At 40.3% G+C, this 17838-nt stretch overlaps 1 protein-coding gene across 4 annotated transcripts in view; it reads right to left on the bottom strand.

Annotated features, from left to right (window-relative positions):
* The window catches only part of MMP24 (matrix metallopeptidase 24), a 49080-nt gene that overhangs the window by 21572 nt on the left and 9670 nt on the right, over positions 1-17838 (bottom strand). For all 4 annotated transcript variants that reach the window (XM_072879362.1, XM_072879363.1, XM_072879364.1 and 1 more), the window contains one exon: positions 15633-15937. In XM_072879362.1, coding sequence (XP_072735463.1) covers positions 15633-15937 — 305 coding nt within the window. The remainder of the gene's footprint in view (positions 1-15632; positions 15938-17838) is intronic.

The following is a 17838-nucleotide window of genomic DNA, read 5'->3' as shown; positions in this document are numbered from 1 at the left end:
ATGAAGTGGAGCTAAAGAGAATTTCTAGGAAATGAAGTGACTTCCACAGAAAGTAGGACAAGAAGTTCCTCTCACTTCTCAACAAATACTCTGATTCTCAATGCTGTGGTTGCTTCTCATCTCAAAACCTTTGCTGAAAGGCAGTGGAATGGCACTAGCAGACATAGCTCCCTCTCCTGCTCCCTGCCCTGGCCAAAGATTTCTCACCACTATTTCATCCCCTTACCTTTCTTTTTGTTCTAGCCTCCTCCCAGACACATCCATAGTTCTCTTCCTTCCAGCATGCCCATATCATCTGCCGTCTCCACCCTGCTATATTCTATAATAGGGTCCCAAGTCTGAAAGCAGCTAAGTCATTCTCAGAGGGCAAGTGGACAGCATGCATTTTGTGGGAAGAGGAGACAGGAAAAAAAAAAAGTCTAAGACCATTTTGTAAGCACAGAGTGCTCAAAAACCCAGCTCTGGATTCATCATCTTATTTCACTTGAGGGGTCAGTTTACATCAATAATATTGTTAAGCAAGAAGTTCCCTTTATTTTCATAAATGGTAGGGAGTTTCATAGGGTGGAAGACAACACATTGTTCATTTTCTTTTCAAAGAGTGGGCTGGGATTTGCTCTGAAAAGAAAATATCAAGGTATAAAACTACTGCCTGACAGCGTACTTCTCCCACAGCCCCTAGCTTGGAGCTGTGATGGCTCTTTGTGTACTGTTACTGCTGTTTGGCTGCCCTTTGGAAACTGTCCACTCAGCTGATCTGCAGGAGTCTTGAAAGGAGCCCGTACCTCTCAAATGGTTTCTGTTAGTTCTTAAACATGCAGTAAGGTCTCTGACCTTCATGTTCTCCACAGTTCTTGTCCAAACAGCACTCTTAATAATGTCCATCTTCTTGGAGCAAGATTCAGAAGGGAGAATTAATAGCCTAGCTTGATACTTTGCTACTCATACGGAAACAAGGTCAGGCAATCATATAAAGTTCCTTAATTTCCTGTTCAACCCTCTCCCCCAAGACAAGTAACAAGTAAAACTTGTATTCAGTGTATTCAGCCACCTGGCTAGGACAGTAAGGTGAAGAAGGAACTGACTACCCTTGCTTTGCATTTGCAGGGAAAGGTCCCAAGAGAAATCCAACAATTTTTTCTCATTTGCACCATCTGTACAAAATAAACAGGCCTGGTCAGAGACCTGCCTGAGTTTTCTCCATCCCGATTCTCAGGAGGCATCCAAAAGTCCACCAATAAGCACCAGAGAGAGGATGACCCTTTAAAACCAGGGACAGTTTTGTAAGTTGGTTCATTGATTGAAATAGTTTGACCTGCCATGCTAAAACATAAACAAACACAGTTAATTTAGCTTTAAAGTTGCTGACGTGTTTTCCTTATCAAAACAATGTTATCACCAGAGAAAGTTATAATTGAGGACACACCTATAATAATATAAAAGCGTCGCCCATTATCATGATGCCAAACCAGGTGAACACACTGCTTATCTTACATTCGGTTTAATAGCTCTATACCTCCCATGCACACACCAGACACAGAATACACACAACTTGAAACATACTTTTTAGTTGAATTTTCTTCCTTAAAAGTAATCTAAGTTTATGTTCAGAATAAACCTCCTGTTAGCTGATATATTCCCAGTTGAGCTACCTTACTTAAGATAAATTGCAATATAATCACGTTAAAACCAGCTCTTTGCTTAAGCACTCTCAAATTGTTTATAATATACTACCTTTCCCTGCAGAGATAAGAAACACATGGTTTTATTGCAACAACACAGAGAACACTGTAGTCACAGATAAACTGATCTTCCTTCTAGCCATATGATCTTCCTTCTAGTCATATACTCCACCACTAATGCTTCTTTGATTTTCATCTTCAGCTGGAAAAATGGCTGTTAAATCAGGTAACAGACATCTTGAGAAAGGTTTTTCTTTGTGAAACTGCTAGCACATGCCTTCTTGTACAGTTTCATTCATTTTAATTATGAAAATCCATATCAAAACCTTTTCTTTATTTGGTTAAGTAACTCATTGCATAGTAGGGTAGCCAATTGCTATAGGTCAGCAAAACCACTCATTTAAATGCCTATCAGTAATAGGTCACAGGGATACTATTATGGCAATGTTGTGATATTACTATCAGTATTTATCCCGGAGCACGATAGCTGTATATATAGCTGTAAGGAGTGTAGGTAGACTCCGTAGGGCTCCTAGCACAGTGGAGTGTAAATCCAGGACAGAGCTTCTAAGACAACAGAAGTACAAATAATATTGTATATCTGATTAATAATAGAAAAGCAACTGTCACTCTCTGATCTTTGTCATATTAGTTTTATACTTTATGAACTGTATCATTATGCTAACACATCTACTTATTGCAGTTTACTCAGACATAATTAAAAAGACATATGAAGGTTAAATTTTGAAGTTTTATTAAAGTAAGAATGATACTGAAGAAGTCAGATCATTGGTTGTAACAATAGCATGCCTAAGATGATTACAGAAAAGATGGTGTGAACTAAACATGCTTTAAATACACTAAAATGATCCCTTCCACTCCAACAGCCACGCAGAGACAATAGTTTTCCAAGCACAACTTAAAGAAGCTTTAGGGCTACTCTAAGCTATGCCTTGGTTCTTGCATCTTCAGACCTGGTACTGAAGTCTGAACTATCAAAAAGAAGAACAGATGATTTGTCTGTACTCTTCCATTCACTTCCACAACACACTCTGCTCAAGAAAAGCTTTTCAATCTTCTGAAGACGTGGTGATACTGCTCTTCCATTTGTTTGCATCAAATGAGTTGTGGAAAACAGCTTTTCTACCTAGAAAGGAAGAAAATACATGTTAAAAAGAAATATAGGTTTCATTTTGTTCATAAACTATTATCATTATAAATGTAGCAATGAATATATTAAGAACTTAATGAAAACTCTTAAGAGTGTCTTTAAACAGCTTCACTGGAGAAAGAAGAATAAGTGATACGCAGTCTTAACAGAAATTGTACCACAGCCATGTTAACAAACTGATCTCCGTGAGATCAAGTGACTGCAGAAGGACAAAGAACCACATTATGTTACCAATCATCATGAAGGACAGGTAGTTTGCCTTATTGTCCCCGAAAGGCAGTGTGCAAACTAGGTTTGTTAGGTGTGTTACAGACCTGATTAATGTTGCAAGCTGTGCTTTATCTGACATCTGCACAGATGGCACTATGGGGACAATCTCCTGTAGAAATTCACAGAAAAAATATTTTATATTTTTCTGGAATGGTGAGACCAAAACTGACTGAGTGATGTGGAGGCAAGAGCGGGCAGCCAGAGAGAGGGGAAGTTGTGACTGCTTCAGCTAGCTCAGCAGCCTGACACTGAATGGAATACGAGTGTTCTGCTGAAAAATTTTCCTGTATCTTTCACAAGTGTAGGGTGTAATTCAATAAGCAATAATAAAAAAGAATTACCAATCCCAAAATGAAAACTCATATTTGCCTACATTAGCATATCATTCCCTAATTTGGTAGAACAGATGGTAAAGAAAAGAAAAATACTCATAAAGACAGGGAAAATGTAGATATGGCTTTCATTCCATCAGTCTTGAAAAGAAGCTATGCTGGTGCTTTTATTTTTTAGAAGTATTTAAATACAGCAGGGTCTACAGACAGAATTTAATACTTTATCCAGCCGTGGAACAACTGGAAGGTAACTACAAATTAAAAAAAAAAAAAAAAAAAAGGAGGCATTTTGAAACAGTTAGAAGGCTGGCCCAGTGTGTTCCACACAGGTCCTGGCGTAGGCAGTGTGGCTACAAACCAGTTTGTGCTATCTGGGATTCTTTTTTGCCAGTCAGGTTGAAATTATATTTAACTCCTGGTACTGGCAACAGAGAAAGTGCTGTTCTGGAAGCTATGAGGGTACCTCTTTGCCACAAAGAGTGTTTTCTACCTAGGACAGGCGACTCACTGTCTTTGTCTTCCCCTGACACAGAAGGTTCCTGATGGGACTGTAAAGACTGAGTAGGACTGAGAAGTAAGAGAACTGGGATGTAAGAGACATTCCCCCCGCAAAGTGGTATTCTTGGTGGATTTGGGTAGAGAAGGCAATACTAGTTAAACTGTGTTCAAATCTTGTGCTCTTCTTCAGAAACAGGAGAGAAAAAAAAATGTAGTTTAAACAATTCCCAACTTTGCCACTTGGTTTTGATGTCAAAATCTAGAGTATTGGGTGTCATTTCACTGCTGATGCTGCAATCCACCTCTGACTGCAATGACCAGCAAACTCTTTTCAAGAATTCATCTATTTTTCATTTTTTCTCTTCCTGAACGCCTGTTATTTTACTCCTCTTCCCTTCCGCAAGTGGAATGCAGGAAGTTTATTAGTGATACTGCTGTGTTTTGGCTCACTTCACATCACCTGTTTCTGCTTTACAAAGGAAGGCAGCAAAAAGACTTTTTGGCTCACCTTGATTCTCACGACCTGCCTTTTTTACAGTTGTTTTTTTTCTTCCTTTTTAAGGGAATGACACATCATTTTGATCCCTACTGGCTCCTTCCTACGAATCTCAGAACATCTCATTCTGTGTGGAAAGAAGTAAAATTTGATTATACAGAAATCAATAGGATTCCAAATACCTACATAACCGTATTCATACTCTGTGTATTAAACAATTACTGACAAAAGCAATGGATAATAATTTTCTTTATAGAACACTGTGAACATCGGGTGTATTTACAAGTACATTGTTTTGAAAGCGGAATTGGCAGGTGATCCTTATTAATGAATTTCAGCTGTAATCAAAAACTAGCACTGTCAATACTGCAAACCTTTAAAATCCAGACTGCACTAGCATAGCACTACTGTAATGCCACTTCTACGTTTGTATAATGACAGCATATACAACAAAAGAAAGCACTACTTACAGAGATGCTGTCCAGTAGCGAAGAAGAAGAATCTGAAGACAGAAGTCTTCCATGTGTGCTGGTGGGCTTTCTCTCTTCACTTTACTTTTGTAAAAAAAATTAATTTGCAAGTTCTCTATTTATGGCCTTCTATGTTGGATTGACATGACAGGGATGTAATCTCAAACTGTTGCTGATATAAGCTGCCTGATTTGATTTCTTTTTACTGTGGCTGGCTGTTTTAAGACCATGTGTCTATATGCTTGCTCAGATTTGCTTCAATATTAGCATATGATTTTAGAGAACTCTGGCTTATGGGAACAAGTCTCTCTAAGCAGTTACAAGATGAAACCAATGTTAAATAGGTATGTTCTAGAGACTAAATACTGAACTGGTCGTCTTCAATGAACAAAAGAACTGACCAACAGCATGATCTAGTGGAGTGAAGTATCATAAAAAGGCCTGGTAGTATAAATTGAAATTTTAATACAATTTATGCCCCACTTGACTGCCAACATCTATGTTAGTCTTTCAGATAACAGGTCTTCTGTGTTAAAGGACACATGAGTAACTTCAAAGCAGCTCTGAAAAATACTGATGCTCATTTTCAACAATAGTGTCAGAAGCCTGAAAAATAATGATGAATTCAAAATGCCATTTGTTAAAACAAAACTCTTTAGATGTGGAGATGTTCTGTACCTGAGAAATCAGAGAAAGAAAATTAAAAAAGTATTTAACAGCCAAATAGCACAAAGACTGTATGTGTACTGTGTTGTGAGTACATGCACTCTCTGTCAAGTTGCTCATTATATTGATACTTTGTAAATTGTCTTTGCTGGCCTCAGCATTTCCATAGAAAATGAACATGAAACAAATGGTAAATTAAGAAAGAAATGAGACAGAAAGCAAGGCAAAATGCAGAGGAAACAGGAACTGATCAAGGATAAAAGACTACCAACTTCTGGCAATATGCTGGGTGAAGGTACAGGGGTTAAGGGAAGCTGTGTCTTCTTTTTCCGCAAGCATGCACTGTACCTGTACAAGTCAGGTAAGTGGGTTGCAAGTAGATAGTAGAGAGTCAACCTAGAAAAGTGGATAGCAATACAAATCTCAAAGAAAAAAAAAAGCAACAACTGGATATTCTTCATTCCTCTTAGTCTCCTCCCTCCACCTAAAATATCGCAATTGTGATCGAATCAAACAAATCAAATAGGATGAAGAATGTTTAGTCGGCAATGTTTCCGAAGTGATTGGAAACACTTGGAAGTGTTTGATAATAAAGAACTACCTGACCAGGTTAAAAAAATACCAAACCTACTTACACATACTGCTTAATACTAGGGGATCTGTTATATAATGTATCCTAACATACATTCAATGTTTATATGGTTAATCTAGTGAATGCTTACAGAAACCTTGTACATTCTTGCATTAAAAAAAAAAATGACAATAAGAGGTGGTACTTCAAAAGCATCAAATATCTGGCCAAAAATATTGCCAGGTACCCCTTTATGCATCTATGAGCATCACCAGTCCTCCTTCATGAAGGATCTCAATATTAAAAGATTCCTGTTTTTAGAAAGGAATTTGGTGATAGAAAAGAGAATTTTATGAGCTGAATACCTTTTTACAGCTCAGAGTTGCCGTGAGAAGTAACTGCAATCCGCTCTTAAGTTCTAGGAACTAAAATTCTATCTGTTTGGCAATGCTAAAGAATTATGGAAAAATTTAGATTGAAAGGCATGTTTGGAGGTCATCAAGTTTAACTTTCTGCTTCAAGCAGGGCTAATCTCAAAACTACATCAGGCTGCTCAGGGCATCATACAGCCAAGTTCTGAAAGTCTCAAAGAATGGAGTCTCCACAACCTCTCCAGGTGCAGCCTTCAGAGTTGGACCACTCTGTTAGTGAAGAATTTTTTTCCATATGCCCAGATGGGGTTTTCCTTGTTGCAGCTTGTGTCCATGGCCTTTTGTTCCTTTCTCTGTTCACCTCCAAGAAGAGTGAGGCTCTGTCCTCTCTTCTCAGGTAGAAGACTGCTATTAGATACTTCTTCCCCACCCCATGCTCCTCCTCCTCACTAGGCTGAACAAGCCCAGTTCCCCTGGTTTCTTCTTGTTCCAATCCCTTATCACCTCCATGCTCCTGCACTGGACTCTTCCCAGTTTGCTGACACCTTTCGTGTACTGGGGGCCCCAAACACCACACTCCATTCTTGTTAAACTCTGAACATCACTGGTTTCAACCATGCACTGCTGACAAAAGTGAAGCTGGCTTTGCAGAAAGATCCAGCTAAGGAACAAGAAAAGCTTTCTGGATGAAAATCACAGAATCATAGAATCATAGAATGTTTTGGATTGGAAGGGACCTTTACAGGTCATCTAGTCCAACCCCCCTGCAAGAGCAGGGACATCTTCAACTAGATAAGGTTGCTCAGAGCCCCATCCAACCTGACCTTGAATGTTTCCAGGGATGGGGCCTCCACTACCTCTCTGGACAACCTCTGCCAGTCCCTCACCACCCTCATTGTAAAAAATTTCTTTCTTAAATCCAGTCTAAATCTGCCCTCCCTTAGGGTAAAACCATTGCTCCTTGTCCTGTCACAACAGGCCTTGCTAAAAAGTCTGTCCCCATCTTTCCTATAGGCCCCCTTTAAGTACTGGCAGGCTGCTATAAGGTCTCCCCGCAGACTTGTCTTCTCCAGGCTGAACAACCCCAACTCTCTCAGCCTGTCCTCGTAGGAGAGGTGCTCCAGCCCTTGGATCATTTTCGTGGCCCTCCTCTGGACCCGCTCCAACAGCTCCATGTTCTTCTTGTGCTGAGGGCTCCAGAGCTGGACGCAGTACTCCAGGTGAAGTCTCACCAGAGCAGAGGCACAGAATCACCTCCCTCGACCTGCTTCTCTCCAATTTAGAGAGAAGGATGTTGTGGGGGACTGTGTCAAAGGCTTTACAGAAGTCCAGATAGATGACATCCATTGCTTTTCCCTTGTCCACTGATGTGGTAAGTCTCTTGTAGAAAGCTACTAGGTTGGTCAGGCAGAACTTGCCCTTGGTGAAGCCATGCTGGCTGTCTTGAATCACCTCCCTGTCCTCCATGTGCTCTAGCATAGCTTCTAGGAGGATCTGTTCCATGATCTTCCCAGGCACAGAGGTGAGGCTGACAGGTTGGTAGCTCCCAGGGTCATCCTTTCTACCCTTTTTAAAGATGGGCACAATGTTTCCCTTCTTCCAGTCACCAAAATAGCGTCAAAGAGCAGGAAGAAAAAAAGGATAGGAGAACAGCAGGCAGAGAGTAACAGATAGGTTTGAAGAAATAAAACTCTACCCAGAATGTAGATATACAATAGGTCTGCTGTGGTTTTATGATCAAGATGTGCATCTTGCAGCTGAAAGGGCAGCAGCCCTTTTTCCTGCCCCAGCTGCCCATTTCTACCTACTCTTTCATTTGGGCCCAAGGGCTGGGGCGGCTCTAAGCTAAACCAGGTCAGGAGAAAGGAAGAGAAAGACAAACAACATTTGGCTACAGCTGTTCCCTTACCTGGTTCACACTGTGGCCACTTCAACCTTCCCCTGGTTCAAAGAGGAAGAAAGAGAAAGAGATGCTGGGAAAAATATGACAGTGATGGGGGGAAGCATGTGCATAATCCCTTGTGTAGGAGTTTAAATTGAGTGGAGACCTAAAGCATCTGACTGGAGACCTAGAGCACTAGTCTGCAAACTAAGTTCCAGAAGCTGAGAATGAAAAGCATGATACTTGAATTCTGTTTCTCATTCAAGGTCAAATTATTTAGAGCTTTGAAAGACACTCATCCCTCCAAGATCCAGGAATGTGAACAGGGAAAGCCATACATCTATTCCTTGAGACAGTCTGTAGAAGAACTGCCTGTTCTAGCTAGACACAGTCCATAAAGTATGACTTCGCTCAGTAACTGCGTTTTTAAGAGAAGAAACCTTCCATATTGTACCTCTAATGGCTTCTAGGGTATTCAAGACAAGTGAGCAGATTCAAGTACTCAGATGCGACAGTAAAGGCATCAAGTATCAGAAGCATGGGACACCCTCCATAAGACACCTAAGATGGACCAAATGGATAAAGGCAAGGGTCAGTGATCTAAATGGGACAGACTCCAAACAGAGGCACTGCTATGGCAGAAAATCTGTAGGTGCCTGGGCAATTTTAAGAACTTTGTACTCATAGCAGGAATAAAGAGAGTACCAGGACATTCAAGTTCAAGCTCAAATTAATTTGGCGCACCTGATTTCTTAACAAGAATAGCTCAAGCTGTGACAGGAGAGTGGTTCTCTCAACGCTTGGCTAAATGCCTATGTTTATGCAACTGAATTACACTGTAAATGTAGAGGTGAGAGAGAGGATTCCATCTTTAGGAACGGGGATACAAATGTCAAAAGAATCAAGAAGGCTTGTGATATTAATATTGCTGGGATAGAAAACAGTAAATCTCCAGTGAAGACACCACTTTCAACACACTGACCAGCAGATTAAATGTCAGCTCAAAGCTATGCATGCCCCCCACCAACAGGTACAACAGGCTGTCATGCTCACTGGCTACCAGCAACACTCTTCTCCAAAATTAGCTACTCTAATAAAAACTTTCTCCCTGAGATCCTTGCTGAACATTCACATTAGTCAGCTTAGACAGTTTTAGGCTGTCCTGAAAAACCTGCTCAGGTTCCTGAACATATGTGATGTCTAGATGGTGGCTTCAGGAGTGCTCGCTCTGTTGTTCAGGTAGATGCCCACTGAAACAATGCTAGTCCTTGTGATGGAATCACAGAGAAAAATCCATCCAGTTCCTCTCCTCTGTGGCTAACAGAAGCCTTTCCAGAAGGTGGCTCAGGCCCTTTCCCTCCAGAACTTCTGCAGAAGCTCCTGCACTGATTTGGCACTGAAAGCAACTCATGAGGTCTCGTCTCCTGTACTGGTTTTGGCAGTGTAACACTGTAAACACTGGCACTCTTTTTGGTTGGCTTTTCTTCAGAAGCCCTGAACAAGAAGCTTTCCAAAGAAGCCTCTGCAGGAACCCACCAGGATCTCTGAGGACATGTTTGTTGTAATGATTACAATACTTGTTTACTTGCTGTTAGCAAATCTCAGCATTTCTTGCCAATATCTAAAGAGCAGTCACAGTGGTAATCCTACATTTACTGAGAGAACTTAATACAGGTGTGAAGCTGTACAGTGTGGGAGAGTACCTGGAAGAGAGGATACCGAAAGATGAATCCTGTGAACTGCAAAATAATCAAACTTGATGTGAAGTTGAGTTACACTAGTTACTACGGGAATAACTTGTCAGCTGGGGTTGTTTCCTGAAGAAGCTGAAGTGGCTGCCCTTGGGCACACTCCCACTTACAATGCCACACTACATGCAGATGATAGGCTCTTAGAGCTCAACTCTGTGCATGCTGAAAGAAAAAAATTCTGGTGATCCCTCGCAGGGCATGGATACCTCAGTACTTACCTTGCTTTAGCATTTAAAAAGTTCTCGAAATGTCTTCCCTAAATCAATCCTGCTCCACTTTAAGCCTTCTACTACTGCTTCAGTGCATTTCCTGACCAGCATGGTGCCTGGTACACATAAGCTTTGGAATGAAATCTGGACTGCACAGGAACACTGACTGCTATTTGCAGTGATGGTGACAGAGCAAGTATTGTCACTACCAACAGAGGAATATAGCTAATAGCTATAAACAGCTGTATCTATATAGCTATAAGGTAACATCTGCAGTGGGTTGGCAGACACCACATTTTTAGTGGTATGGTGTTGAAAACATGCATAACAGCAATGGTCTTTTAAAAGACCATGAAGAAGATTTGCCTAGGATTATTATTGATATGATTTGCAATGTTAAACTGGAGATTAAAATTTACTTCCTGTAATTATCCTGGATTAAACAAATGTTTGAGTTGTCAGAGGGCTGTAAGAGCAGTCATGGGTAATGTGGATATTTAAACTGACAGAACTTACTTTCAGCCACTCAGGAATCCTTTTCAAGCTGCTGTTGGAGATACGTACATATATATTATTATTTTCATATAAAGGCTAGGAAATACTTGATTTGGCCAGTTAATAATGGATTTCATGCAGCACCTCCATGCTTGAGCCAAGTTAGGTAAGGCACTGAGGCAGCCAAGGCAAAGAGATCCCAGCACGGCCAAGTCTGTTTACCCTCTTTCAGGCACAAGCTTTGCTGCCTACAGTGAGCAACGTATGTCAGTGGCTGTGAGTCTTGAGATGGGCAGTTTAAAGTTCTCTTGGCTGTTTCTACAGCACATTTCAAGTAAAAAAAGCCCAAGATTTGGAGAAAGTAGAGCAAAGTCACCTTTGGTGTTCCTTCTGGTAAGGTAAACAATTGGGATACTGAGACTGCCTGCATTGACATGTAACTCAGTCACCAAACGCTGCGTCTAAGCAGCCAAGAGGGGCCATTTGGCCTGCAAGCAGCTACACAGAATGTACCACTAAAAGACAATGACTCCAAAAACGGCTTCAATTGCCTGCAAGTGCCCACACATCAAAGTCTGATAAGCAGGAGCCCTTGCTGCTACAAGTCTGGGATAAGCTAAAGGCCAAGAGCTGCTTTCATTTCTATTAAGCAGCACCTTCCAGGAAAAACATAAGTCCCTGCAACCGTGACCATGCCAGTCACTCATCCTTGTGTGGTTGTGTAGATGATTCATCTCTAAATGTAAAACCACACTCCTCCTCTTTTTCAGTTGCATCCTGTTTGCCATATCACTCCTCTGATTTGCCTTGATCCTTCCGAATTCCTGTATTCTGCTTCATGCTTCTAGCTGCTCCCATTGACATTCTCATCTGAGAACTTAACAAATGAATTCTGTATCCCATGATCACAGTTAATAAGGACTGCTCCAGGAATTCAACTTCCCACCTGGTTTTGCACATCCTCATCATAATATTATCTAAATTAATCTTCCACAGCTTGCTTATGGGAATGTCAGAGAAGGCAGTACAATTAAGATGATAAATCAACAATCATGAATTGAAAGTACAGTATTACTCGGCTAAAGGAACTGTATGCATGAATGGAACTGTAACTAATATCCAGGGGGAAGGAAACTTTGTATTCACTTTGAAAGCCTATGCAGGATCATTCTTCACAGCAGAAGATAATACAAGTGTTGGTGCACATGCACCTATTACCACAGTCTCAGAAAGACAACCAACAGCATCATAGCTATTATGATTATACTAATAATTTCAAGGGAGATGGTAATGGCCATGCTGTCCACAAGGGGCAAAAGCAGTATAATAATGATCATGCAAAATGCTAATGAGTATATAAATCCCAACTAACTATCCACTAGCTGGTGTGATAAAATTGCTAATGAACCGTAGCGGATTACCACAAGGTATCTTTACAAGATAGAAGCTTTCATCAACAGCATATATCATGTTCTCCATGTACAAATCAGAGATGGCTGTTTTCATAGAAAGACCTGTTCAAATAATTCTTCATTTTTTTCTGACTGGAGGAGACTTCATGTGAAATGTTTTGCTTTTATCCATATAATTTGCACTGCTAGTGAAGACCAAAACAGTTCTGTGAGGTGACAGCTACATCCAAACATGGACTCACTGAAACTCTTCGCATGCCACAACACAGTAAGACAAGTGTAGACCAACAAAAGCAAAGCTTCAGATCGTACTGGTTTGTAACAAAACTATATGGACTAAATAGATCAGCCAAATATTCTGAGGACCTACAGTGCCAGTTTCAGCATCCTGCTCTGTTGACCAGAGATTTACCTTTACAATTGTTGCGAGAGCTTTGAGACAGATTGTTCAAATTTTCCCTTCAACTAATACACATTCTTGTCAGGAATAGAACATTTTACATGGTGATATTTTGCAGGTTGATGTAAAGATACTATTGTTACTTCATGGCTATTTTAAGATTTCTATAATCATTGAATGGATGCTGAATGGCCAAAACAGTTCCTTTTTTGCATCTGAATAAATGAGAGCTTTGCTACTGATCTACTGGTAGGGTATTTTTATTCTTTCACTGAGAGACTTCTTCAGTTCCAGATTGAACAACCCCATTGCCCCAAAATACATAATCATAAAATCCCAAAATCATAAGGACAAGCAAGACCATATTTGAAGAAATACTTCCTGTTAAAAAGACAATATTGTCCTCACTAACACCTTATTTCCAATGAAAAAAGGCAGTGAACTGATCACAGTGCAGGAAACCTCTGACCAGGAAGAAACTCTTTAAAACCTGCTAACAGCATTACAAGTAAAACATATCAGAGGTGAGAACCTGGAGCTAGTGAGAGCTCCAATGACAAGAACTAGTGAAAAAGACGGAAAAACCCTCCTAAAAAGGCCTGGATCATCCAGTGAGGAGACAGGACATTTTCATATTTGCATACCAAGGCTAAGAACACAGGCAAACCCAAATTCCTCGCATTTAACACTCGCATCTATAATGCTCTGACTACAGGCTTACCCCTGTCATCCCCAACACATGACATTCCCTATCATCAGCGCTTCCCCCAGGTGGAGGGGACAAATATGACCCCACCATTCTCAACATCCTCACTGGTGACTTTTTTAAAAAGAGTTTTCAAATAACTGGGTCACCCAGACTATGCAGCACGGTTATTTGAAAACAAATACACAAGTGACATTTATCCTCTGGAACGGAACTCTCAACTCTTCTATCAATTTTCACACTCGGAGTGCACACCAGCCCCTCAAATACCAGTTACATGCACTTTGAGGACACTACTCATGAGAGTCACTCAGCACACCAGAGAAATATAATACATCATGGTTTTGAAAGAGCCACATGGATACTGCATAAGAAATAGCTTTTATTAAAAAAAAGAGACCCTCTATTCATTGTATACATTGCTCTCAAACACCATCCTAAACACTATACAAAAAAAAACGCTCAAAAAAGTGATAACCTATGTTAGAACATCCTATCCAGTGGAAAATTTTCCCCAGAGCCATCCCTGCCAGTCTTTAAGCAGCCTCCCAATCTTGCTAAGCTTATCATCAGAAGGAAACTTTTTGTGCGGAAAAAGAGAAAAAAAAAAACCCAAGTACAACTTGTCAAAACCTCCCCTTCCACCCTCCTGTAAGGAACTTCTGTCTCAGACACCAGCATTCCCAGGTCTCATACATGGGCTTACCTGGGAAGTCATATCCAGCACACAAGCCACCCTCACTCCCCATAGCTGAGATCAAATAACTACTAAGACCAGACTGAACTCGCCCAGACCACTCATAAAGCACAAACACACCTAACTGCTGCAAAAGTAGCTCTCACAAGGTAATCACTCAGTCTCTGATTGTCAATCCTGATCCGCAAAGGAAACCTATAAACTGCCCTCCAGCCACAAACCAAGGAATAAAAACTCATAGCATTTCAAGATAGCAAGACTGTGCTCTGCCACACCGTAACTTCCCACGCTCTCCATGCTATCCCCCCTCCACATCCCACAGGCTATAACCTCTCTCTTTCTCTGCCTACATCTAATCTAGTCATTTAAACATCCCAGGAAACATTCTTTCTCTTGCCCTGAGAAGACAAGTATCATATCATTTCTGCTTTCCTACAAATTAGCATTCCCACATTGAACTTGCCTACTCCATATCCTTTCAAAGATGATCTGATAGATACCAACTCAAAACTCTGAGGGATTTTCTCAATTTGCATTCCATCCTGACAGCAAGCTGTCACTTTTAGGTCAGGCCTGAAGGTGACTTTCATGCCTGAAAGCTTTTCTCCTTTTCAAAATACACTGTTTGGTCTAATGAAAGACACTACCTCTGCATATGTCCTTAGAGATCGTGGCCACAACAATGCTACTATGTTTTTATATAGTTTAAAAATCAAGCCTTATTTACATTCCAAGTAAACTTCTAATCCTTATAAAATGTTTCAAAACGTGATTTTGAATCCCTAAAGGTTTAAAGACATTTTGTCCTTCCCAAATCACTAAGACTGTGGAAACTGGAGTGATATTTTATGAGGCCACTGTAAAATTCTGTTTTTCCAACTTAAACTTTTTACAAGTCATCACTATTCTCAATCAAAGGTTTGAAAATAGATCAGAAAGTGCTCATTGCCATTAGAGAGTAAGATAAAACTAGAAAGACACTGAAACTCCTCATTGCTTAATAACACAAAAACAGTTGTGATAATTATCCTAATAATCAGTCTTCCTTAACAAATCAGCCAGCCCCAACCTCTGATGGGAGGAATTATGACCATACTCAGACTGTGGGAAAACAAATATGGATCAAAAGAACTTGACATTCAAATGTCTTCACTCTCTCAACTTTCTATTCACCATTACAACTAACTCTAATTGCCCTTGTTAAGTATTCCATGAGATACAGAGTTTATATTTCAACACTCTCTTGTTCACCTTTTCCCTCCCAGAGCCGTGGTTTCTGTAGCAACTATGGTCCAAATCTTGAGAGATGTAAAAAGCCAGAGGACACACACTTCTGTTCACTCTTCAACATTCATACATGTGCACAGAGGCATGCAGAGTCACAAACTTACTAATAAAATTATTTACCCATTTAAGATAGAATACATGTTTTAGAAAACATCTGAACCATTGTAGGGCGAAAGCTCCACTAACCAAATCCTTTCTAGTCGAAAGCCTGTCAATGTGCCTACATTCAACTTATCCTTGTTTTGAAAAATGACCTGCGCTCTTACCATCATGATTAGAATTTCCCAGGGTCCATGGCTCATCTGAATCGAAGTGAGTATCTCCTCCTATTCCTGGTCCAGGAAAGTAGGCATGAGCTAGGAATCCACCTTCTCCATCAAACGGAGAACTGTCTCCATGGAAACCAGAAGCAAAAAATATCATGATATCTGCCTCCTTTCTGTCATTTTTAATTTCATGGTAAGGGACCTCTTCAAAGGTAAGTGGTGTCACTCTCTGCCAAACATCAAATGCCTGACGAATGGCTCTCCTTGTATCAATCTCTCCAACCTTGGGGGTATAGTTGTGGACACTGTGTGGATGAGAAAGAAGGGTTGTTTAAATTTGCAGAATACATTTCAGACTTCTTACTATAATTCCAATACATCACCACACCTACACAGTTTCCATTTCCAAAGGGTCTTTATTTTTTGCAGACACTACTTTGTGCATGCAAAGTTTTGCTGTTACAAATAAAGTTACCAACAAAACTACAGCCCTGATCTGAAGTCTACATTTATTAATAAGAATCTTCCCAATACTTCGGTTGATCTTGCATTGCTTCCCAAAAACCTGACAACCTTTCAAATTCCAGTGTAGACAGCTAAGTAACTTAGTTTAAAAATGTAAATTACTTCAGATTTTGTCTGAAATTATCATGCTAAAATGGAATCCAGTGTATGAAAAAAACTGACTAATTATTTTTGAGAAACAAACCTTTCAGTAAACTATACGACCTTACTTATATGAGCAGCTTCATTCTCAGGACTACTCAAAATACTTAAGAGCTCATAGGAGTGATGGACCTGCCAGTTTTGTGCAACCCAGTCCATGACAGCTGATGATACAGAGTTTACGGCGGCGGGGGGGGGGGAGTTCAACTGCACATAAATTTCCCATAATTGTAAACTTTAGCTTAAAAAGTGCTGTTCATGGGGTGTTTTTTGTGTGTGCATATAACAGACTCAAGACCTATTAAGCTTGGCTTGGGGAATATGAAATATCTGTGTCATGGAAACAACTTTCAGTCTTTAATAAACTGGCTCAATTTAATATAAGGATTGACAGATGAAAGACAGTGGTAAAACAAGATATCTATCACCTGAATGGCACACTACAAATACTGAAATTGGAAAGTTAAACAACTACTAGTTTGACAATGGCAGAAGTGAAGCCATCTGCCAACCTGCTGCCTGTGGTTATGCATATGCTTAAGATATGTTTTATTTATATGATTATATACCAGTTTTCCCTAAGGTCCAGAAAAGGTTAGAAGCAGGAGCTGACTCTCAGATCTTCACATACAGAAGGTGTCCCTTTACAATTTGAGTTAAAGGAATGATTATTGGTGGAAGCTTTGAACTACTCCCCAGAACTAGTCCCTCCTCCCAGTCTCTGCAGTCCCTCACTGTTACTTGAAGAATCCTCCTCCTCCTTTCTCAGAGCTCTCGGCAGAAGCAAGAGAGTGCCCCAGCCCCTGATTCTCTTTCCCTTCACACCATCATATCTCTTCCTACACATTCTGGCACCCTCCCCATGCTGGTCACTCATATTTCTACCACAGACTTTCTTTCTGTCTTAGCCTTGCTCACTTGTATCTTCTCCTTAATGTCTACATTCCTAATTTTTATTCCTCTGCAACCTCCTTTCCCCCTCCAAAAAAATTAAAAGGCTATACTTTCAACTAGAGCGGGGCTTAATTTTATTTTGAAGTGACATTCTTATTGTCAGAAATTTCCATTGGCATCACTCAGCAGTTGCCTCTCAAAAGCTAAGGGCCTAAATGACTCAAACAAAACACATCTCTGGGAAACAACTGTCACTACGTAAGACTCATTTGACACCTGTAGCCCACTTCAGCATATTCACTCAGCAGGCCTAAGTCTGGACAAAAGCAAGAGTTCTACTACATGAGCAAAAGTAAAACCTCTGCAAAAATAACTATTCAGTAAAATGTTGCATATCAGTAGAGGGAGACAGCATCACGCCTCTAGACAATGATGTTCCTTCTGCTTTAATGGTTTGTTAAAGAAGACACATGATCTAAGGGCTAGAGCCTGAGACTTCTAAGGGAACAGAAAGGGGCTTACTAGGATTTTCCTGACAAAATTACACAACTGATGGCTGTGATTTAGGCATCTTTACTGATCAGTTATTTTCTAATTGAGAATAGACTCTTCAGTTACTCCACTGCTCTGACAGTATTCCCCTCCA

Source organism: Ciconia boyciana, chromosome 14 (genome assembly GCF_034638445.1).
Source record: "Ciconia boyciana chromosome 14, ASM3463844v1, whole genome shotgun sequence".
Classification (NCBI taxonomy): domain Eukaryota; kingdom Metazoa; phylum Chordata; class Aves; order Ciconiiformes; family Ciconiidae; genus Ciconia; species Ciconia boyciana.
This window is presented reverse-complemented; position numbering and strand designations above follow the sequence as displayed.